This window comes from Oxyura jamaicensis, chromosome 1 (assembly GCF_011077185.1).
Source record: "Oxyura jamaicensis isolate SHBP4307 breed ruddy duck chromosome 1, BPBGC_Ojam_1.0, whole genome shotgun sequence".
NCBI classification, from domain to species: Eukaryota; Metazoa; Chordata; class Aves; order Anseriformes; family Anatidae; genus Oxyura; species Oxyura jamaicensis.
In genome coordinates this window covers 5870109-5892929 of record NC_048893.1, presented here as the reverse complement: position 1 = coordinate 5892929, position 22821 = coordinate 5870109, and the positions used below count along the sequence as shown (strand labels likewise).

Here is a 22821-nt window from a genome sequence, read left to right as displayed (position 1 = left end):
ACCTTTCTGCTGGAGGTTACTTCTCCCCCAGCAGGACCAGTGGAGAGAACATATCTGCTACAGGCTGCTCAGCCACTACCGCTCTTCGTCTGGTGTGAATTTAAGGTGAAATTACTGATGGTTCAAGTTATCACCCATGCTGTGAAATTTCACAACACAGGAACGCATTCACTGCCTCCCCTGTAAGTCGGTGCTGCCTGCAGCGGGCAAGCTGAATAAGCTGAGGCGCTAAACTTTGCCTGATATGAGATAAAACTCAAGAGAAACGCACCATTTTAGATCTCAGTCATCAAACCGACTCATTCTACTGTACAAACAGCATAACCTAAGAGCACAAGACCACACACACATATACCCCCAGCTGACACACCTTTTAATCAAACAGTGTTTGGGACACAATCAAACATTTATCAGACTCATTAGAGTGTGGTTATCCAAACAGGAATTCTCCATGGAGCTTGGGGTAGCTTTTTCTCAACTTCTTTATGCACAGGGACAGTAGAATATATTTTTTTTAAATGTATTCATATTCACAAAGGGCTTGACATAAAGCGTACAGATATTTTCAGACCCACACAACTCAGTCCTCAAAGCAGTTACAAAGGTTACATTAAATGTTAGTGCTCAATCCTTGGAGCAAACTGTCCTCAGAACACCTAGCTAAGTGGCCTGGCCCCCCATGACCAGAAATCACGAAGAAGAGCTCCTTAGTAAGGCATCAAAGCTTCCTGATTATCAATACAAACTCAGCTCTGAATTGCAGACTTCTCATCTCCCCAGCCCTTTCAGAATTGAACTGACAACACTGTTAGCACTACATAAATGCAGAGATAAGGATGAAGATATTGTTACCTACTCTTTTTTTTTTTTAAATGCACCTACAAATTGGGAACAAAAGTGCTATTAGAGTTGTACAAATAAAAAGGAAGGCAGTTGCACAGCATTAATATGTTTCACATTTTAGACAACACAGTTCTTACTGGTTCATATGCTACTTAAGACAAGGACTATTATGCTTGGTAAGCCTCTACAAAGCACCTAGAACAAGGCTCCTGCCTTTGATTCAGTCTCCTAAATATTGTAGTAACATAAATAAGCATTGAATAACTACTGGAAAACGATCTCTCATTTTGAGGCATGGATTGCCCTCTCTTTGAAATTCTGTGTTTTTTTCCTTTTAAATGAAAAATAATAGTAATCATAATAAGAAGAACATTAAATTTCAATAACTGTGTTTTCTTCCAGAAAGCCTGTATTTTAGAAATTAGTTACATGAATCAGATTCAGTTACTACAGGAGGAAACTGTTCGTGTACAATTGAATATTCTCTTTACGTACGCAGATAAAATAAATACCAAGCACACTGCATTTATAAAACTTGACCTATTATCCTTAGTCACAGCTCCTGGAGTGCACGAACTTCAAGAGCTTCAAGATCTTGGATTCACAAGGAGCTCTAGCAATACTTCAGAAGTCTCAGGCTCCTTCTAGGCAGCCACACAAACTTCAGTGTGTTCAAAATTTGGAAGGGACATGGAAAAGTCATGCTGTATTACCATGAAAACTGGCAGTAACAAGCTAACAACTACCAAGAAGTAAATGCAAAGAGAGGTGGGATGGAAAAGAAATAAAAAGAAAAAAAAAAAACCATAACATTAGAATACCATTTGCCAAGGAAATCAACTCAATAAAAACGGTCCTAGTTCATAGTGTCATTTCTTTAATATAATCTGTGTTTTGTTTTTCCACTCATTTACGTATAAAAACCAAGATAATTAAGTATAAGAATAAAATAAACCCACTTCTCTCTTGTTGACTGCAACGAGGTAAACAATTCTGCTTTACTAGAAACAGTTCACTTACAGTAAGTAACACTGAATAGAATTTGCCTCACAATTCTCTGCACTAAGTTGAACCTGGAATTTATTTTTGTGTGGTGCAATGAAAAAGATGAAGGAGAAAAGGGATGGGGGTAAGTTTCAAAGAACTAGTTTCCTACTGCACTTGAAATGTATTTGATTCACAACTTTTAGACATAAATAAGAATCTTTGTAGCAGATATTTGATGTTCTTCTGCAGCAGAGAGTGAGATCTTTCAAAGGAACTGAAAAATTACCCTGTGTTTTGTACTTTTTTGACGGGGTAAGAATAAGATTCTCTGTTAGAAGTCTACTTACGGCTGAGTGAGGTCACGAGTAATGAAGTCTGAACTTTTGAAGAGGAGGAAGATGTCGCTTAGAGCTTTACATTTCAGAGAGCTATTCATTGCTATCCAGTAGGCATCCTAAAGAGAAAAAATATATCCAAAAATTATCTTTTAGCAGAATCTAGTAAAGATAAAGCTACAAGATACAAGCTACATTTTTCAGATCTAAATACTATGCAACATTTGATATACATGCAGAAAATGATTTTTGGATTTTGAGGCAAGTTTAATCTGCTGTTACAAGGATGTAGAATAGCTGTTCTTTTTCTTATGAATAGTATGCTGCAAAAATCCATTTGAAAACCAAGCTTTTGCTTCCAGGTACTTTCCCGGAATGCTTGAACACTAATTTTTCCTTGTGACTATGATACAAAGTCATTTAAGGGTATCCATCCTTAAGATAGAATACCTAAAATAACTAGAAGGAAGCTTATTATTCTATTTTTTCCTCTCTATCCAAGGCAAAGTTTTCAACAAATATCCTAAACGAGGAGAGTCTGACCACCATACAGTTATCTATAACAATAACATAGGGGGTTATAGAACAAAGACAGAGCTGTCTTGCACCAGGCTGACCAAGCAGCATACCATTTAACTCTAATCCACCAGAACAATTTGCTGTATCAATCTTCACTGTCATCTATCATTCCTTTCTTTATCAGAACCACTAGTCTCCTCTAGTTTCCAATGCATTAAGATAAACCAAAAAAATAGAAAATAAAAATCTGTGTGATAGCATCTGTTAAAAAATTTTCAGTCAGCATTCTTACCCTCGGAGCACTCCAGTTAAGCTTAGGAAAAACACTACCACCCAAGGAACTTATTGCTTCTTCAACTTTAGCTGTAAACTCAGGAAACTCTGGTGCCTGAACAAAGAACAAGAAAAAAAAAAAACACAAAACAATTTCAATACATGTAATAATGAAGTGCAGCTATCTTAAAAATTAAGGTTAATTTTTAAGATTCTTAAAAATTAGAAACACTTATCATAGAAGGAATAAACTTGTCCAAAAAAATAGTAAGCTTTTCTACCACAGACATAATACATTTGTAGAAATAAATCACAGTATACAAGAGCACTATTTCTACTTATATTTATCATAGAATGGCCTGTGTTGAAAAGGACCTTAAAGATCATCTAGTTTCAACCCCACTGCTCTGGGCAGGGTTGCCAACCACTAGAGCAGGCTGCCCAGAGCCACATCCAGGCTGGAGTTACATTTAGAAGTGTAACCCAAAGATAACATCTAGGCTAAAGCTAACCAATCTCTGAAACAAAGCCCTCATATCCAGACAAGTGACCAAAAAAGTCTGAATATTTTACCATCCCCTTTCAGCCTCTCACAAAGAGGATACTTTAAAAAAAAGTGCAGTGTCCTAGACTGAACTTCATCCATTCTGAATCTTTCCTTACTTTTTCAGGTGTAGTTTCCCATGGAGACTAGGTAATGTACTAAAAAGGCTATTTTATTTTTAGAGCTTCAGTCGATTCTAGAAATCATTGCTGCAAGAAGAGAAACTTCGTGCAGTGCATTCTGACCCAATCTCTTCTTCTTTTGACAGAAGACAGGAGTGACACTACATATGTAATACCGGTACACACAAAACTTTCCTGGGGAAATGTTACCATCGCATCCTTTGATTAATACAAGTGAAGAAATATCACACAAGAAGATAGCGCTAAGGCAGCATAAATAAGCTGAATTCCAACTTTTACTGAATTCTGAACATTTAACTTTGCAATCATCAATATTAACACATTTGTTTAAACACAATTTTCTATAATCCTATATCTTTCCAAATTTCAGAACAGCTTAAATTAAACAAGTCTGTTTCAAGATCCTATTTGTAGGATGGAGATGATACTTTGTGTAATGAATATGTTAACAAAGTGTTCTGAAACAGAAACTTTCAGGGAAATAGGATTCTCATTCAAGAGAAACATTTTATGTTTAAAAAGAAATTAATGACAAAGTAAAGTTTCTGTTGTCTCTTGACTCTCCCTTCACATCTGGATCAAAATAAATTTGGGAAGTATGGATTTCCTTCCTTGAGATGTGTCTCTTGACATATAATACTATTTTCCTGGGCTGTTCTGTGGTTCTTTGCACATTATAAAATCCCACTTCTAGAATCTCTGTATGACCAAATGTGGCCTTATTTTTGTTGGGAAGAGCCACAGGCTCAAACCACATTCATAATCAAACATTTTCAAAGTGCCAGGTTTGATGACAGACAAGGTCCAGCCAGTCTTTGAACAAAAGCAACCCTGGAAGCCCAAACATCCCTCTTCTCCCTCTACCATTTCATTGCTGGGCATCACATTATACAGTATGGAATATCCCTGAGGACAATCTGGGTCAGCTGTCCTGGCTCTTGTCCCCTCCCTTACTCTTACTCTGCCTGGCAAAGCCACTGCAGACCTGTACCCTTCCAGTGGCTATCACACAACGTAAGGATTTTTATACTGTATTGTACACTATGTTGAAACCCAGTTTGAAAATCTGCGATTTCTTCTATAAAATAGATAGACCAACACGACTTTTGCAAAAAGTAAGACGAATACCAAAGTCCTTGCTCCGAATTACAATCTAAGGCAGGTATTTGAACTGAACCTATTAAAATGTACAAAGTTGGCAATGTATTGGTCTTAAAATGCTTTAAATCCTATCGTAGCGTATATGCAACTCAGAGAAGGCACCCAATCCAACACCACGTTGAACACTGGGGAGCTAACAGGACTGAGGCAGTAGTATCAACGGCAGACAAGTGGTGCAAGTATATTAACTCTGACAATGACAGGGCAATGGCAAGTTTCAAAAAACAAATTAAAAATAAAAAAGAAGGGAGCCTGAATCATACCCATCATGACCCTGCTTCTAAACTGGGCACAGCACAAGGGGAGTATAAAGACAGGGGAAAAAGGGGAAAAAACGGTGATGGAGAGAAAGGTACCTAGGAGGAAATAATGGCAAAGGTATAAGAGAAGAGCTGTGAAAATTGAGCTGCAGGGGCTTCATTTCTTCTGCATCCAGTCTGATTAAGTAATTGGGAGATATTCAAAGTGGTGAAAATGAAAGACAGCTATATTTAGAGCCATCCTTCAGTTCATTTCCTATAGTCTAACAAGTGTGTGATTGTTGGGGATGAAGAAAAGAAGCATTTTATTTTTAGTTAAATAAAATTAAGCCAGCAAAACAACATTTTTAGGGTTACAGATATCTATGCTGCCACCTGTCTAGAACAGTTTGAAAATGCTACCTACAATGGATATCTCTAACCAGCAAAAAGTTCCTATCACAAGGTTTCAGGAAGAATACTGCTGACATAAACCCACGTGTCGGGACCTTACCTTAAGCGTCGTAGTATTCTCATCATCTGACCACTGTTAAAATAAGAACAAATTAAAGGTCACTGCTTTCCTGTGACATCCTTTATGATTTTATTTATAATTATTATGAATTTATTTATATTGGAAACTGTACAACTTCCTACAACATGTAGATGTCATCATTGCCCTGATTTTTCTCCAGCATGATACCATTAACCTCTAATTATTATGGGTATAAATTAACACAGAAAAATGTGTATATCCAGCTGAAGTACTGTTGTAAAGTACAGATACAATACAACACCTATATATTTTAACTGTGATTTATGTTGCAGACTTGGACATTTCAGAACTTAATGGAGTCTTCCCTATCTAAACCTTGTCTGTACCTCCCTCACTTCCATCCTTAGACCTACAATCTACTAGTGTCACTTCTATATCTCTTTCTCATCCTTTCTGTACCTTCTGTTACCTTGCATTTATAACGTTTTTCAATGTTTTTTATTTCTGGAATACCCCTCAGAGGTATTATGGCCTTACAGACTTCCATTGTTTCTTGAAGTAACACCTCCTTCTCATTTTTCAGGACATAAAGCCATCTTCATTTCATTTCCAACATCCTTCAACATTCCTTGGTCATTATTAGAAATGTAATTATAAAAAAAAAATTAAAAAAGTTTTGTGCAAAAAAAGCATAGAAACATTTTAAGCCTCCCTTGACATCATGATGTTTCTAAGTTTTTTCAAGGCAAATAGTATGTGATTATCATTTTGGTGAAGTACTATCCTCACCTATAATGCATGCATAAATATTCATGTTTTTCTCCAGACACTTGACATTAAGTTGTGTTTTACACTGACCTGTATTTCCTCTGCATCGTCACTCCCTTCTTGAGCATGAATTGGCGGATCTTCTCTAAATCAAAACATTAATAAGAAAAAAAAATGAGCACCAGACTTTGACTTGATCATATATATTACACTTCCACAGCATCTACCAGCTTCTGATCTCAAAATATTTACATAAGAGGATTAAGCCTCAAACCCCTGGCAGAGAAAGTCAGAGCAAGACAATATAGAAAAACTAAAGACAAAGCTCCCTGGCATTAGACTTGAGCCCTATCCAAAACACTTTGATTCTTTCCAATTAGCAGATCGCTTGCTGCTCTGAAAAGACCATAATTTAAGCTTTTCAACACCTTATTAATTCTTTTAATTTGTGCTACTGTGTGAGTACAGTAAAGTAGGAAACTTAAAAATCAACTTAGATTATGCTTTGCCTCCACACTCTTTTTCCAAGTAAAAATTTATAAAACTTCAGTTTCATATGTTGACCTGTGTATTTCAGATTCTGGAAATAAAAATTCCTCACACTCCACACATAGAAAAAGAGGATCCTATTGAAAGTGATTATATGGCCATTAACTTTTTCCTGGAAAGTTCCATTTTCTCTACAGATGAGATCTGCTGTGGTAAACATTAGCATATGTGGGAGAAAGTACTTGGTTGCAAATATTCCCTTGAGGTTTTACATTACTTTTTAAGTTATTTGGCCAATACAACTGAGTGTGAAGATCTTTTAAGGTAGAAGACCAAGTTCTTGAAAAAGGCAAGTCAGCATAGCAAACACGCTAAGGTCAAATGTACATCCTCTCAACTAGGTACTGTTAGCAAAAAGTCAATTGTTCAACAAGCTACATTTCTGCAGTTCCTTAATGCACTTCCACGGAGATCAAACTGTCAATTCAGTTTTTGAGATCCAGAGCTCAGATAGGAGCTCACTGCGGTTTAAAATTGATGTTGGCCTTGACTGTAGGAAGATCACATTGACTTCTAGCTAAGAAAGTTCAACTTAATAGAAAAACTGGTTTTGAAAAGGGACTTCTAAATTAGAATTACCTTAATGTAATTTAATTCAATTACAAAGCTGTCAATTTTTCTACTGAAGGCAGCAGAAATTGTTCATATGGCATAGCTGTGAACTCAAGTCCTCAGTTTTATTTTCTCTGAAGTCTGATTACAAATTAAATGTCTGTTGTTAAATAGATTACCAAATTCTGCAGAAACAGGTGACAGTATTACTTCTTAACCAAATTGGTTTTAAAAAAAAAAAAATCTGACCTTTCATCTTTACAAAGTGTTTAAATAGCTTCAGTTTTGTATAGATTGATTCCTGAGTGTGGACTGTATTCTGAGTCCAATCATTAGCAAGATAGATCTGTGCAATAATCATTTTACAAGGAAGCCATATGGTGAGATTCTAAGGAGAAAGCAAAGAACTAAGCCTAGATTCACACCAACTGTTTTTCACAGGTATCTATCTCACTCTTCTACATCCAAAATCTTGGCATACGCATACATACAGTACATTCAGCCTCTTCATAGGCACTGATTATATGTAAGCAAATGACTATATAAACTCAAAAATCACTAAGATTTTTGTATTTGGTTCATATTATTGAGAATTAAACTCAAGTAATGACACTTCAACCCTGAATAAGGCTACAGGCATGGGAATGCCGTGGCACTGTCCAGGCCACTGAACTGGAGCTAACTGTACCAAAGCAACAAACGCAAATCACCAGGCTATGCACTGAAACCTAAGAGACTGGTAGTCTTTGGAAGGAAGAGGAAAAAAATAAAAGATTTTTTTTAATTTTGAAAATAAAAGAATCCAATCAAGTGTATTGCATGAATTTTAGATCTGTATCAGGCACTAGCAAGTCAAGCTTTGCTAACAGCAACAGTCTGCTCACTCACATGTTCATGTAGTATGAGGTTTACTGCAGCCAGGCTGGTCAAACGTATAAAACTCATTATGCAAATTATAATACATGAATACAAAATACCATTGTGATTACAAAATAGTATTAATACTTGCGCGGTGGGAGGGAAACACACTTTACCTTCCAGAAACCACAAGCGTCCCATCATCCAGCAAGTATTCTTTCACATTATCTGGGAGGGGAAGTATAACACTGGAAAAAAAAACAAGAAAATTAGTTCAGTAATTTCTTATCAATATTACTTGCTAAAATAATAAATAGTTGTATAAGAACAATAGTTTTTAAATGGAATGTACCTCAACATCAGTATGTTTTATTCTCTAATGCTATGAAAAGACATGTTTCTCTTTCTCCCCTCCCACCCTTCCCAAAATGCAACTCTTTTTCCTTCCAGGGAAGTAGAGGAGAAAGAAAAAGACAAAAATCTCAAACAAAATGCACAAAAATACTCCACTTCTTCAAACCTGCAAGAAATTCAAAGACTGCACATGGCCAGCAAGGAGGGGCAATGTGTTGTTCAAAACAAAGGTTTCCCTTCTAAAATCCAAACCAAAATTTGCCTTTATCACTTGAATGTTCCAAAAATGCATGGCTGTTGCTAAATTGACCAAAACCCTCCACTTGCTAAACACTAAAATGCATAAAGATTAAATGTTTTGATTACCAAATGCCTGATGTCACAGTTTTTTGATCCACCAAGGGACTTCCCTGAGCTGCTGGTGGGTCTCATAACCACCAGGTGACCTGCAGTGGCACCTCAGCAACCACAGAAGCTGCAGCTTTTTCCAAAAAATATACAGGAACATGAAGTCAGACACTTGGTTTGGGGGCGCTCAGCCTGGTTCTTTGAGCAACCAAATGGGCACAAGGTGGGACATGGACAGCCTGGGGTCCCACCAGAGCACAACGTGGAGAACACCAGTGCCAGGCCTGCACCTCGGGCCTCCCAGAGCAGCTCCCAGGGGTGGATGTAGAAGGCTCCAGCTCTTGGGGCAGCCCCTGGAAGCTCGATGGAGCCCTCTGTGCTTCCTCCCACCCAGCGCTGCCCCACACAGGCCCTTATTTCTCACCCAGCCCGGCCCCAAACACCCGTCCCCGGGTCTAACCGAGCTCGCAGCCTAACCCACAGGGCCAGGGCCAGCCTCGCATAAACTTCCTCAGCCTCCAAACCCACACCACCCCGCACATCACCCCACATATCACCCTACACGCCGCCCCACAACCCCCTCACACGCCGCCCCACAGGGCCTCCCCCAACCCCACACACCTACGGATGGTGACGGTCCTGAACAGCGGGTACCACACGGAGAAGCGGCAGTGCGCTACCTGCTCCTTCTTCATCCTCCCCTCAGCCTGGCACGGCACGGCCCGACCCGTTTCGGCCCGTTTTCTCCCCAAAAAGCTCCCTTTCCGCCCGGAACCTCCCCTCCGCTCCCGGAGCCGCACGGGCCGGCATCGGCGGCGCACCCGGCCCGGCCCGGCCCCGCCTCAGCCGCCGCCATCTCGTCAGCGCCACCCGGCCGCGGCCCCGGCTCCCGTCCTGCAGCCGGGCACAACTCGTACGTGGGGCTTTTCTGCGGGTTCACCCGCTGGGGACGGCGTCCAGACGCCCTTTCATCCCTTTCCTTAAGTATTTCCCCGGGAGCCGCGAAATTACCCACGGAGATGTGGGTTTTTTAAGCCCTCCGGTTCTGCCCTGCCTCGAGCCCCCTTCGGTCCCATTCCGTGCTCAGTTCCATATTCTCCTATTTCCTCTGATTCTTATGATTTTAATTCACCCTCCTCTGCCTCTTAGGGGAGGCTGGCAGCAACACACGGGTGCTGCTAACCCTCTTCTACTTGCACAAAGCTGTCCTTTTCCCTTTTTTCTTTATTTATTTTCTCCTATGTGGCAGGAACAGGTTATTTCTCCATATTTTATTCAGCTCTGAGTGAGTGGGTGGTCCGTACCGCTGAAATAAGGACAAAAATGAAATGTTGTTTCTCCTTTTTTCCCCTCTCAACTTCTAATCAATTGATTTTGGTGCTTGAATCGCGTTGCTGAAATACAGAACTTCACTGAAACCTGGTGACAAACCGGTGAATAAAAGTGACTTCCCAAACTTCAGCAATGTGTGTTTTGAGCACGTATCTTAGCACTCTGCTGGATAAATTGTGCATAAAACACTCACCAGTGCCCCTTTTTCCCGTTCTGTGGAAGGGATCCTGTCTCTTGTTTTAGTTTAATCTTGCCTTGGGACACTGTTGGTTGATGTCAGTTGGGATACGTAGCTTGAATCAAGTAATTCACTCTGAAAAGAGGTTTAGAAAAGCTAATCCATCTATTGTGACTTGAAGAGGTTAACGTAACTCCCTGGTAGCCTGGCTCCTCTGTGAACTCATTCACAGGCCTCACTTGGTTTTAGATCTTAACTTTCAGAAGGGTAATGTAGAGACTGATGTCAGAAGGTTGGATATTCCCTCCAAAGGAAACCACTCAATAAAGGAATAAGTAATTGGTGTAAAGTTATAACTTTTATAAATGGTACGGCCTTTTCAGGACTGAATTTGAGCCCTACATGAGCCAAATGGAACAAGTAGCACAATTTGCCAGCAGTATCCTGTGATAGTAGCATGAAAAGTCAACAGAGAAGGTAGAGGTGGGCCAACAAGAAGGTAGAAGTGGGCCAACCTGTGTGTTTTTCTAGAATTTATGGTTCAAGTAGTGTTGATTCACGCTAAGAAGTCTGGTAAATGTGGACATTTTGATGCATTCTTAACATTTTACTGATAATTATTAAGTATTTAAATTCACGGAGTTCATGTAATTATAAGTCACGTAATTGGGTTCCTGGCTGCTGTGCCAGCAGCTTTATGTTTTTTGACTCAGATGATCCAGTGGTAACTGTATGAGAAAGAGCCTTCCTCTCTGAGGACTGTAAGACAACGTCTGTTCGGAAACCTAACGTAGAGCTTTACCTTGCAGCTGTAGATTTGTCAGTCGCCGCTAATGTTTATGAAACAGGAGCTGTGTTGCCTCCTTTGTCTGAGCAGCCTTGACTAATGTGAGATACCAGACCTGCAGCCTTCAATTAGTGAAGTGGTATTTCAGCCTTCTAACTTCAGAAATTTTCAATTCTATACAATGAGTTGGATTTGGAAAAAAAATACTTTTTTGGTAGAACTTTTTAAAATGTCACTCATAGAGTTATTGCACCCACTAGTGGAGAAGATCTTCAGTACAGAGCCTGAGATGGATGAGTCTCATTTTCGCTTATTGCACATTTTCTTGCTATTTCAAACTGAAGCCATCTTCAGTAATTCCTTGTAATTTTAGTCACAAATCATCCTTGAATCTGTCACTGCAGGAGAGAGCAAATTCTGTTGCAAAGAGCTTCTGGCATGAGATGAGCTCCTAGGGTGTATTTGTAATTGATGTAGGTAAGTATTAATACTGTTATATAAAGCATTAATAAAGTTGCTTATGAGATTTTGGGAACAACTGCTGTAATCTGTTTGAGAGAGATACACAGATACAGTTAATGTAGAACGGTTACGATGATCAATGGAATGGGATTTCTTTTGAGGGGGGACTAAAAGAGGAATAGTTACTCAGCCAGTCCTAAAAAAGTTTAAGATCAACAGCATTTGCTATCTCCTGTCTTTGATATGTGTATATTGTCAGTCAGAAAGCTTATCATTCTTTCCAAACATTGGAGGTGCATTTCTTGTAGCTAGGTATGTGAGTTTTCTGTATTTTTGAAGATAGATACTTAGGGCATCACACAGGGCCTAGTCTGACTGTTTCCCCTGGATGACCAGGAGCCTTTTCTCACAGCAAGACTCACAGCAAGATACTGTGACTGTTTGCCAGCCACATCTCTTAAATCCTAGGTGAGGAGGGTTTGAGTTATTGTTGGCTTAAGAACAAATGGGTAACACTAACTGTGAACTAATATGGGATAAACCTAAGATAAGCAAGTAAGGTCCTAGAACAGTTTTTCATACTAATGGTAAGGTAGGCAATAAAACTACATAATTTTAAGATGAAGCATCATTGCTTTTAGAAAGGATAATATAATGTAATTTTAGGATTAAAAAAGGATAATATAATGCATTTTTGAAATGACAGAATTGGATTTCGTAAGTGAGGGTTCCTTTCCAAGTTTTATGTTACCTAAAGACAATTTGAAACTTTGACAACCACCACAACGTACAGCGTCCAACAAGACTGTCTTAAGACATAAGAAGGAGCCTGCCCTTTGTACTTACTGAGGAAATGGATTTATGTACATTAGTTGTAATCCTTCTGATAATCAGACATAGCTTGTGCTGTCTAGTCCTCTGAACTACTTTGTGAAATTAAATACAAATCTGATATGTAAGAAAGCCGATATAGCTCCATGCTCACGTATGTTTCACAAACGTGCTGTAGATCTTATCATAGAAGGATAAAGTAAGAATGAAAGTGCTAAAATTGGGTGTGACAGAGGTGAGCACTCACAGAAGATAGTGTTCATTGCTAGAGAATCGTTATTAAACTGTAGTTGGAGTCAAGGGAAAGGTTCCCGTTGACTTAATGGAAAGATTACAACTTTAAACGAACTCTTAAGACAATGAATGATGAGGGATCTCTGACATATCTTGTTTCTGCTGGCACCTAAACTGAGTTGCTTCTTTGCACAATCATTTTACTTAAAATTAATTTTCAGGACTTCAGTATCGCAACATAATACCAAAGATGAGCTTCCTTGGAATACCAGTTTCTCTGCTGCACACTTCAGCAGTGAGACAGGGGCTGAGGCAGAGCCTTGCTTTGGGCATATCCAGCTGCCTTTTGCACGGTGTTGGCCACACTGTTCCTAGTAAGGGAGACTGACGTGCTTTGGTCACGCTAACTCCACGTGCCACGTAGACTCGCAACACACACGTGACTTTTTGACCTTGGAGTTTTTGGGGGAAGAATTGGGTCATTTACGTATGTATCTGTGAGGTATGTAGGTTCTGGTTCTGATTCTTTCTCAATAGTGTGCAACTTTTACTCCTGAAGTCCTGCTGGTGTAAGCTTTTTTTCCACTTTGACACCGGAGTGCTTAGACTTGTTGTGGCAATGCTGCACTGACACTTCACTGAGCAGAATAAAACAATTCTGCTAAATGGATCAACTTTGCTTCTGCGTGTGCCTGACCTTTGAACGGGTAACGAGGGTATCTTCAGCCAGCACAACTATTCTGCAGTTGATAGGACTACTACCAACTACGTAAGTCTGGGATTTGACCCAGACTTCCTTCGAAACCATCAGGTGGAGCTGAAAATGTGAATTGCACTTGCCATCACATGCTGTTAACTTTCTCTGGCAAGTTTGATTTGTTAATTTAGAATGCAGAAATGAACCTTTTAACTTTACTCTGAAAGCAAATATTGACTTTGTTTCATAGTAGTCTGGACTTTGCACAGGAGGGGAAAAGCCTGACATTCCTGAAAATGGCAACTGAGACATCCGCAGAAGTTCCGAAAACTGCTAGGCAATTCGTCCTTAAAGAAGAGGTATAACATATTTGGTTTTGACATGTTTTATTGCTAAATAACAACCAGCTGAGATGGATCAGAATGTTTGTTAGTGCAGAATAAGAAATGTTATAGATGCTGTAGGTTTGTAAAATCTATTCGGGCAAAGAACTTCCTGATGGTCAAAGAGTTTAAAGAAGGTGACGTGGATGAGGAATATGTAATTCTTCTTGCGAAACAATCATACAAATGATCAAGGAGAGGGAGAGAAATCTACTCAGTTCAGTTTTTTTAAGCTTCTGCTTTTTTTCCTAATTTTATAGCTGTTGTATTGACTGTTCAGGCTGTTCTCAATATTAAGAAATAATGTTGATTCCTCTCAGAGACTGTAGAAATGGGTAGATTGTAAAAATGTCTGTTCCTCTAAGATGGACCTCTAAGAGTTGCCTTAACATTTAGGAGTTGACCTTCTCTGATGTTTCCTGGAAGGATTTGAATTTAAATGATTGCTGTTCTAAAGACATTAGTAAGGAGATAGTAAGATTTGTCAAAAACATTGTAGTTGCATCTTACCTTTACAGAATCAGAAAATATCAGGTCTTCAGAATGGAATTCTGAGGTACTCCTGGCTGCTTATTAGGAGTATTTTCCTTAATTGAAACTACGAGTTTTTATTAAACCTTAGAACATATTTGTAGTTGTTTTTTTGATTTTTTTTTCAGGTAATACTTGAATTTGATGCTCTTTTTTCTTCATGAAAGAGCATCTTCTTAGGTTTTCTCCTTTGTAATATTGCACTCTTCAGTGTCATTAGAAGTTCGTAATTAGATCTTGACATCTTCTAAGCAATTTAGCTTTTTTGGTCATTTTCTGGGCATAGTTGAGGAGAATGTTTACCATGTGTCTGCCAGTCAGCCTTACATTGAAAGTGTTTTGGTCTTCAGCACCTATGTGGTTTGATGTTGGAGAATCTTCTTTCACAAATGTAGCTGCTGATCTTATTTTCTTCTGCCTGCTTCTGGGAACCCCCCAGTCAGGCTATTGTGAGCAAAAGCACATGGTATTCGCCCAGCAAAGCAAAAGATCAAGCCATAAAAACTGCTTGTTCTAAAACTGAGTATGGTTAGTAGAACATGCCCTGAAAAGTGCCTTTGGGCCCTAAGTAAGGAGTTCTGCAAGCCAAGAGTTATGTTTCTAAGCCAGCTTCCAAAAGGTTTTAGCTGTGCACCTGACAAGGTGGGTGACAATATCATTTTATTTTGCTTTTAGGGAAACCTGGCAGCTTTCTGTTTTCTTACCCTGTAGACAATTAGCAGCAAGGAGTTCACCTCACTTCTATTGTACATATTTATGCAGTGTGGCTTAGAGTACTTCTAAATTATTGCTCCATGACACTAGAGGCCAAAAGCTGTATTTAAGAATACCGGATGAAAAACAAGACACTTTGTTTGACATTGGTTGTTTTATACACCTAAAATCTACATTTTATCCTTCTGTTGTCCTTTTGGAGTTTGGATAGGTCAAATTTCTTACAGGCTAGTGGTTTCTTTTTCCTCTAGGACTCCTGGCACCTGATGTTTTCCTGTTTTTCAGCCATTTTCCCCTTTCTGCTTAGCAAACAATAACTTGGCGACAGCGGTAGTGATCTGCCAGTTCTGTTGAATGCTGCAACAAACTACAACCAATAGCCTAGTCCTTTGTGTTCTCTGCAGTGTTTAAAAAATTCATTAACACAAACAGTTGGCTGTGTTTGTTTCTTCAACTGAAGTCTATAGGTTCTTCTCCTTGGTCAACCGCTGAGACATGATTTTCATCTCTTTTAGATCTTCCTGTACTCTCTCTCATTCTGCAGTGCCTTAGGAGCGAATGCAAAGCTGTTTAAAATATATCTGAATGCTTCCAAGTGGAATTACTTCGTGTACCTGTAGGAGACATCATAAGCTTCCTGCTGGTTTTGTGACCGCAAATGCTTTAGAAAGCCCTTTTGAGAGCACATAGGTCTCCTCTTCAATTCCTGCTACCTGGAAATATGCTTCCCTGAACAAATACCAAAACTCTCTCCATGTAAAGTATGTGTGGTCATATTTACAACCATAGAAGTGCTACTGATATTTCAATATCAAATTAATTGTTCTGAAGAACACAGATTAAGGACTATGTGAGTTTACTCAGCTCCATTATCATTTACTGGACACCTGAGTCACTCCCAGTTTCCATCCAGCTGAAGCTATTCTCTGCTTCTGTACTCTGGTTTTAGCTGTGTCATATACTACATTTCATTTCTACATGTTTGTTGGTTTAGTTGGTGAATCTCTCAGCTTAAGTTCATGATTCACATGGCTACTCAGGTCCTATTTGCTCTTTGTCCTGCATTGGAGGATTGTAATCTGCCTGTCACATGAATAGCCTCTAACTTCATTCTTTGCTACAATTTAAGGTTGTGGGTTTTTTTCAGAGCCTCTTTTCCTCTTGCTTGTACAGCCTCCGTTGCTCTCAGAATTATGTCTCATTAGACAATAGAAAGCAATTTGTTCATCTTGCTGATTATTCATGATTGATACAAACTTGATACAAAATTCTGGAGGCAAGCTTTTTGTCTGCCTATACAATTAGTAAGGCTTAAAATACAAGATATGCTAAAAGAATATAAACTGAAAGTCTAATGCACTATTTTCCCCTTTTAAACGGATTACATAAAAGAAAACATCACAGGGCAAAAAAAAATAAAAATCAGTTCAGAACAGACAAGCTGGAATAATGTTAATGCTGAGCACTCAATCACTAGCTCTCAGAAATCCTAAATTTCAGGTATGCATGCATGTAAAAAGGGCTCTCAGTTACAGAAGGCAACAGTGACTCGAGGCCATAATAAAGGCCAAAAATAGTTTTAAAATAGTTGGGTTTTCAGTCTTAGCTTGGCTATTTCATGCATAGCCGTTAGGCTGTGCTTTCTGATAAGCCGGCACTCACAATCTCCAGTATACCTAAATCTGTGCGGACAAGATCCTCATTTTAAGCAGAAACTTGACCTTTGCAAAGTTCTTCTAACAAGAGGTGGGGGATAGGACTTTTCACTAAATGAAATCCCACTGAATTCATTGCAGCTTGGTTATGAAAATCAAGTTAAAAGAATTTACTAAGCTTATTTTCTATTGCAATTCAAGAACATGGCAAAAATGTTTTTTCCCTACCAGCTACAGGAAGTCGTTAAGTGTTCCTGTGTATATTCTGATGCTGAGATTTTGTCACAAAATAATTTCAAATAAAGTTGTATTGCCTCTCCCCCCTAAGCCCAACTATTTGAGATTAATCTTATAATTTATTTAACAAGGAATCTTTTTTTTTTCCCCTAGGTAATTGTAGAAAGAAAATGGTTGAAACTTGAGGAAACAACTTATACTGATCCCAATGGTAAAACCAGGTAATTTTATTTCTGGATTCTTTTCAGATTCCTATCATGTTCCTGTTATACGGACCAGCCACAGGCTAGAGAGAATATGAGCACTACAAACCTATTATTCAACACAAGGCCATCTATTTATGGTGCGATTTCTTTATAGTTTTGTACTGTTCAGAGAAAGAAATCCTACTCTAGCTAGCATGTGGGATCAAATTTGGCTCCTAAATCTTTTAGGGTGCGTTAGACCTTGCTTTACCTTGCATTTCCACTCCCTTGTAAAGATGCTGTGCAGAAGGAAGTTGTAGCAGTGCAGATAAGCTGTGATGATCAGTGAGTTTGTCCTTTGACTTTTCTGGATCCTCACTATGGGCTCCTTTTTCCCTGTTGGTTGAATAGGACCTTGCATAGTACTGACAAGTTACTGTCCTCTTGTATAACACCTGTCCAATCCTTTTGTATGCTTTAGTTTTGCCACATTTATCTAGATGTGACACAGCTTTATTTTTCCCCCCTTCCATTAGATTCCATAATGTTTGCTTTCTCTAAGTGCCTCCCTGTTCATCAGCAAAGTATCCTTTTAAGAAACAGCAAAGATTGGAGCTTATGTGAATGGATTGTTATTGCTGATGGGTTTGGGGATTTTGTTCATTTCATTGCTTATATCGAGAGGGAAGTTTTGGTCTTCTTTGCCTACAGGCTTCTCTTGCTCAAGTAACTGAGCTGAGAGTTCACAATAACTTAAATTATTAATGGTATGCAAAGGCAAGATAAAAGAATGCACATAGTCTTTTTTCAAAACTAAGAAAATCTGATGGGTTTAATATATAAATTGCTTTATTTTGCATTTTTCCAGGATGATTTTTATATGACTTGTGTGTTCCGTGACCATCATTTATGTCTTTCCCTTGTTTTCAGTGACTCTAAGCAATCAGTAGGTATCTATTTTCTCTCTCCTTTAGGTAGGCAAAACAAAATTGTACCTCAGACATCTTATGGAGCCAAAGCAGGACAGGGGATGCCTAAGGCCAGCTGCTTTCTTTTGGAGCCTCACTGAATGATGGCATATTTTGCTTTTAAATGAAAGCAAGGGGAGAAGACAACTTAGAGGAAATGGATATTGTTCCTTTTAATGTATCAGTTTGTTCTTTTCTCTATGCTGAACAGAACTTGGGAAACCGTAAAGCGTGCTGGCAGGAAAAAGGGAGTTTCAGCCGATGGTAAGATGATGGAAGACTTTGATTGTTTGCAGCTTTTGTGAAAGTTCTGATAAACTCACAGAGCAGACTGCGAGACAGTATGGTTCCGAACGCACAAATAGCTCTGCAGGGCTCCCAGGATATGCCAGACCACTGAGCAAGCGTGCTCTGGCGAGATCCCAGCTCGAGAGCTGAAGTATCAGGAACTGACTGGTAGGAGTGTGTTCCCAAGATAATTATATTCCCTTTGTAACAATGGGACAATTTCAATGAGGGATGCCGTGATGCAGAGCAGCTCGCAGGCTGGTGAACTGGGCTTGCTGTTAGGGACTAGGGATATGACGCTCTTCAGGCGAAAGAGGGACACAATTCAGCCACAAAAGGAGCGTAGGTTCCATACTTTGGCATCCAAACTGTCTGCAGGTGCAAGCACCCACCAAGCTACGGGTGGGCTGATGCTCAGTCTTGTTTGCAATATGTATCTATAATTTGTTGGGGTATTTTGGAGATCCCATTTTGGGCTTTTGTCTCTCATCATGCATGATATCAGGTAGTCCAGGATCACAGAGCAGGCATCCGTTTGTCATTTTAATGCACGGTGTTAGAGTCCATAGGTTCTTTTTTGGATCCAGCACTAAATACTCACTTTGTTATACTCAGATATTTTGTGCTTATGTTTTCTGTTGCTGCCTATAGGTGTAGCAGTGATAGCCGTACTACAGAGAACTCTCCACTACGACTGCATTGTCCTAGTGAAACAGTTCAGGCCTCCAATTAACGGCTACTGCTTAGAATTTCCTGCAGGTAAGTGGCTGAAACATTAAAATGAGTCACATAAAGCTGATAGTTAAGCATGTCTAGAGTTTCAGTCGTAATGAAGTACCTCTGAGAAATCCAGGGAGGTCTCTGTGTACAGCTCAGTGTACAGCTCAGAAATAATATTCGGTAATGAAGAATACAAAATGAACATCGTTCATTTTAGGAGATTAGAGACATTTTGCGCAGGAGTCTGATAGGACAATATTGCATTCCCCTCCACTCTTCTCTTTAAGAGCCCCAGCATTTGGCTTCTTTCCCTCCTGAGAATATTAATGCCATCTTTTGGGAAGGGGACATGAGGCTGAAGACATAGGCAGCAGCAACGATGAATCCAGGAACTGGAACCCTCCCTAATGCCTCAGTTTCTTCCTCAGTAAAATAGGGTGATGAGGATGTTTCACCTCATTTGTAAAGCTGCAGTAGATCTCAGAATGGATATTGTGGGTACATGCATGCTAATTTTCACATTGTTCTTATGCAATTATTTATCTCACAGGCCTCATTGAGGAAAATGAGACTGCAGAAAGCGCTGCATTGCGAGAATTGGAGGAAGAAACGGGGTACAAGGGGGAAGTCGTTGAATGTACTCCAGGTCAGTGCTTTTTTCTTTTCCTTTCCCACCCAAAGCTAATTCTCTCTGATAGATACAACATGCTTTAAACCAAAGGGAAATACCTCTCTAGAAAACTTGATACAGATTAGCAGAGTTATCCCATGGCTGTACCAATGAGACTTTGGTCCTTGGTGAGTCGGTTGCTGAACTCCTGTTAAACAGGACTAAAGTAAGGCTGACATCTATAGGGAAAAACTTTGCTATTAAATAAGCGACTTTACACAAAATCTGTGACTTGGTGAGGCAACTTATGCATGGTTTCAAGTAAATGTCAGTACAATTAAAACTTGACTCTTGATTATTGGGTATAACTGCATGCTGGGGACAGAGAAGTAGAGACAGGTGGTAGCAAAATTAGACTTAATAGGCTGAGGAAGCTTACAGGAGAATTGTAGTTTACAGTTTAATCTACTGTTTATGGAATGAAGAATAAACTTAAGTGCTGAAAGCACATCTTATAAGGAATCTGGAAGAGATGAGTTACAGAAGCATTACTTTTCACTATACCTCCAGCATGAATTTACGGCAAATATATGTTCTGCTAAAGTCTATTTGGATGGAAGTTTTTGTAAAATGGCAAGGTGCCTGACCTCTGCTTTTGAGAAATGAACCTGTTTGCTTGTCTGCAGCTCTCTGCTTGGACCCAGGTTTGTCAAACAGCACAACGCACATTGTGAGTGTCACCATTAATGGAGATGACGCTGAGAATACAAGACCTAAGCAAAAACTTGGTGAGTTTTCTACCATTTATATAGAAATTCTTAGAAGATAACAGAACTTTAATGGAACCACACCTACCACTGTGTTCTTCTCTTCCCTCACTGCTGGTTTAGACTGTAAATAAATCCTTCAAATCGCATGCTGTAGTCTAGAGGAGCAGAACCATATTTGTTTGCTAACTGCCTAGCTGTTAGGTGTCAGGTGAGAAATTCAGATAGTAAACTTCAGTAAGTGCCATAAGCACTTGTGAGCTTAGTTTCCTTAGCTGTGGCTTGACCTGGACATAAGTATGGTATCATTCACAGCCAGTCAGGTATAAAAACTGCTTTTTTAGTTGTAAACATTAGTATATTTCAAAACCCTTAACTTGCTTTTTCTGTTTTGTTTCTTCCAGATGATGGAGGTATGTTACATACTGTGCTCCCAGTGACATTTAAGGTCAAGTGTGATCTTTCTGTGTTTTATGTAGAAAATGTCAGTTAAAAAATATTTTTGTTTGGGCTTGGTTGATCTCCTGACCCTAATCAAACATGCACGAGACTGACTGGCCTAGACGTGAAGATTCCTGCGGGGTATTATCCCACCAGTTACATTCAAGCATGACACTGGTATCTCAAGAAATACAAATTAGTGAATCTACAACAGCTGTAATTAATTCAAGCACCCCCCAAATGCAACTAATTCAGACACACTGGGCAGGTATAAACCAATACAAATTCACCACTAGCAAACCTTTATTCTTTAGGTAGCATGCTGTTTTGCTCTTCAAATGCATCTAAAATCCCTTACTCTACCAGTTAAGCCAGACAGGAGTCGACTTCGACAATATGGTATTTTTCCCTTCTCAGAAGGGGGAAAGTCTCTTTTTGAGGGGTTCTCACCTGCCATAGCTACCACCTTTTTCCCCACTTTTGTTCTGCCAAATCTGTTTTTTAATGACCCCAGTCACTGCCTTCCCGTATATAATGAGCCTTTTTATGATACACAAAGGTTCACAACTTCTAGGTGGTGATGAGCATTAAGCCAGTTTGTTGCCTCCTGTAGGCAATAGGAAATGGAACAGAGACAGACTTCCTCTACTGTCCATTGATTTATAGACAGTTAATGTTTTCTTCTCTCTTAGAATATGTGGAAGTTATTTCACTTCCAAAGAATGACTTACTGCAAAGGATTGATGGTAAGAGCTTTCTGACACATTAAAAGCACTAATATGAGCTTCAAGAAACCCATAGTATCTCTTCTCATAACTCTTCCTGACATTTCTCATCCTACAGTTCTGTATCTTAAAGAAAACCTGCAGGAGATGTGGTCATATGACAGAATTACAGAGAGTCTTAGACACTAGCCTGAAGAATTTAATTCTAGAATGCTGTACGTAGAATCCCAGAACAGTTTGGGCTGGAAGGGACCTCAAAGCCCACCCAGTGCCACCCCCTGCCATGGGCAGGGACACCTCCCCCCAGCCCAGGCTGCCCAAAGCCCCATCCAGCCTGGCCTTGGGCACTGCCAGGGATGGGGCAGCCACAGCTCCTCTGGGCAGCCTGGGCCAGGGCCTCACCACCCCCAGAGTGAAGAATTCCCTCCTTATATCTAATCTAAACCTCTCTTCTTTTAGTTTAAAGCCATTCCCCCTTGTCCTATCATCTGTCTAAGTACATCTTCATTTTAGTAATGAACTTGGAAATTTATGGAGATGGAAAGTCTTAACAGCATCTCATCTTTTTCCCTTCTCCCAGAGCTAGTAGCAGAAGAGCAGATTGCAGTGGATGCCAGGGTTTATACTTACGCACTGGCCCTGAAGCGTGCAACAGAAAAACCGCTCCAAGTTCCTTTCATGAAGTTCTAAAATTTCACAACGACAAATGTAGTTGAAAATTGTCCAGTTTAGATGGCTTAGAAGTGTAACTCTTCTTGTAATAAAGCTCCTTTACGTTATGTCCAGAATCAAAAAAAAAAAAAGTTTGTTGGAATAATCCTGATATTTTTACCTGTAATTATGTAACTGACAAAAAGTATTTCTCCTAACTGCTTAATCTATCAAACCTTTAGAGAATAATCATAATAAAAATACTGTTTAATTTTCAAAACACCTTGTTTCATTTCATGTTCAACACTATATTTGTATTTCAGTGGAAGGAAGATGCTTAAGGAACTATAGTTGGTGGGGTAGCAACACCTGTTCAAAATGAGGAAGAGGGCAGGAAGAGCACATCATGCTTTTGTCCACGTGCACAGGCAGCATCATTTAAACAACCACAGGTAA

General features: G+C 39.4%; 2 protein-coding genes across 3 annotated transcripts in view; one reads left to right on the top strand and one right to left on the bottom strand.

Annotated features, from left to right (window-relative positions):
- The window catches only part of CDC123 (cell division cycle 123), a 34490-nt gene extending 24678 nt beyond the window's left edge, over positions 1–9812 (bottom strand). Inside the window, exons 1-6 of the mRNA XM_035325246.1 lie at positions 9591–9812; positions 8444–8515; positions 6399–6453; positions 5559–5591; positions 2977–3072; positions 2178–2284 (exon numbers count right to left, since the gene is read on the bottom strand). Of these exons, the coding sequence (XP_035181137.1) occupies positions 2178–2284; positions 2977–3072; positions 5559–5591; positions 6399–6453; positions 8444–8515; positions 9591–9664 (437 nt within the window). The 5' untranslated portion in view covers positions 9665–9812. The remainder of the gene's footprint in view (positions 1–2177; positions 2285–2976; positions 3073–5558; positions 5592–6398; positions 6454–8443; positions 8516–9590) is intronic.
- A 36-nt stretch (positions 9813–9848) lies between these two features.
- Positions 9849–22645, top strand: NUDT5 (nudix hydrolase 5). 2 transcript variants are annotated; one of them, XM_035325264.1, is made up of 11 exons: positions 9849–9990; positions 11671–11743; positions 13741–13849; positions 17164–17231; positions 18375–18427; positions 19103–19210; positions 19722–19817; positions 20468–20569; positions 20953–20961; positions 21682–21735; positions 22295–22645. In XM_035325264.1, exons 3-11 carry the CDS (start codon positions 13787–13789, stop codon positions 22402–22404), a joined length of 663 nt encoding a protein of 220 aa, XP_035181155.1. In that variant the 5' UTR covers positions 9849–9990; positions 11671–11743; positions 13741–13786; the 3' UTR covers positions 22405–22645. The 2 variants fall into 2 exon arrangements, with proteins under 2 accessions (XP_035181155.1, XP_035181163.1); XM_035325272.1 differs by lacking the exon at positions 11671–11743.
- The last annotated feature ends 176 nt before the right edge of the window (positions 22646–22821 follow it).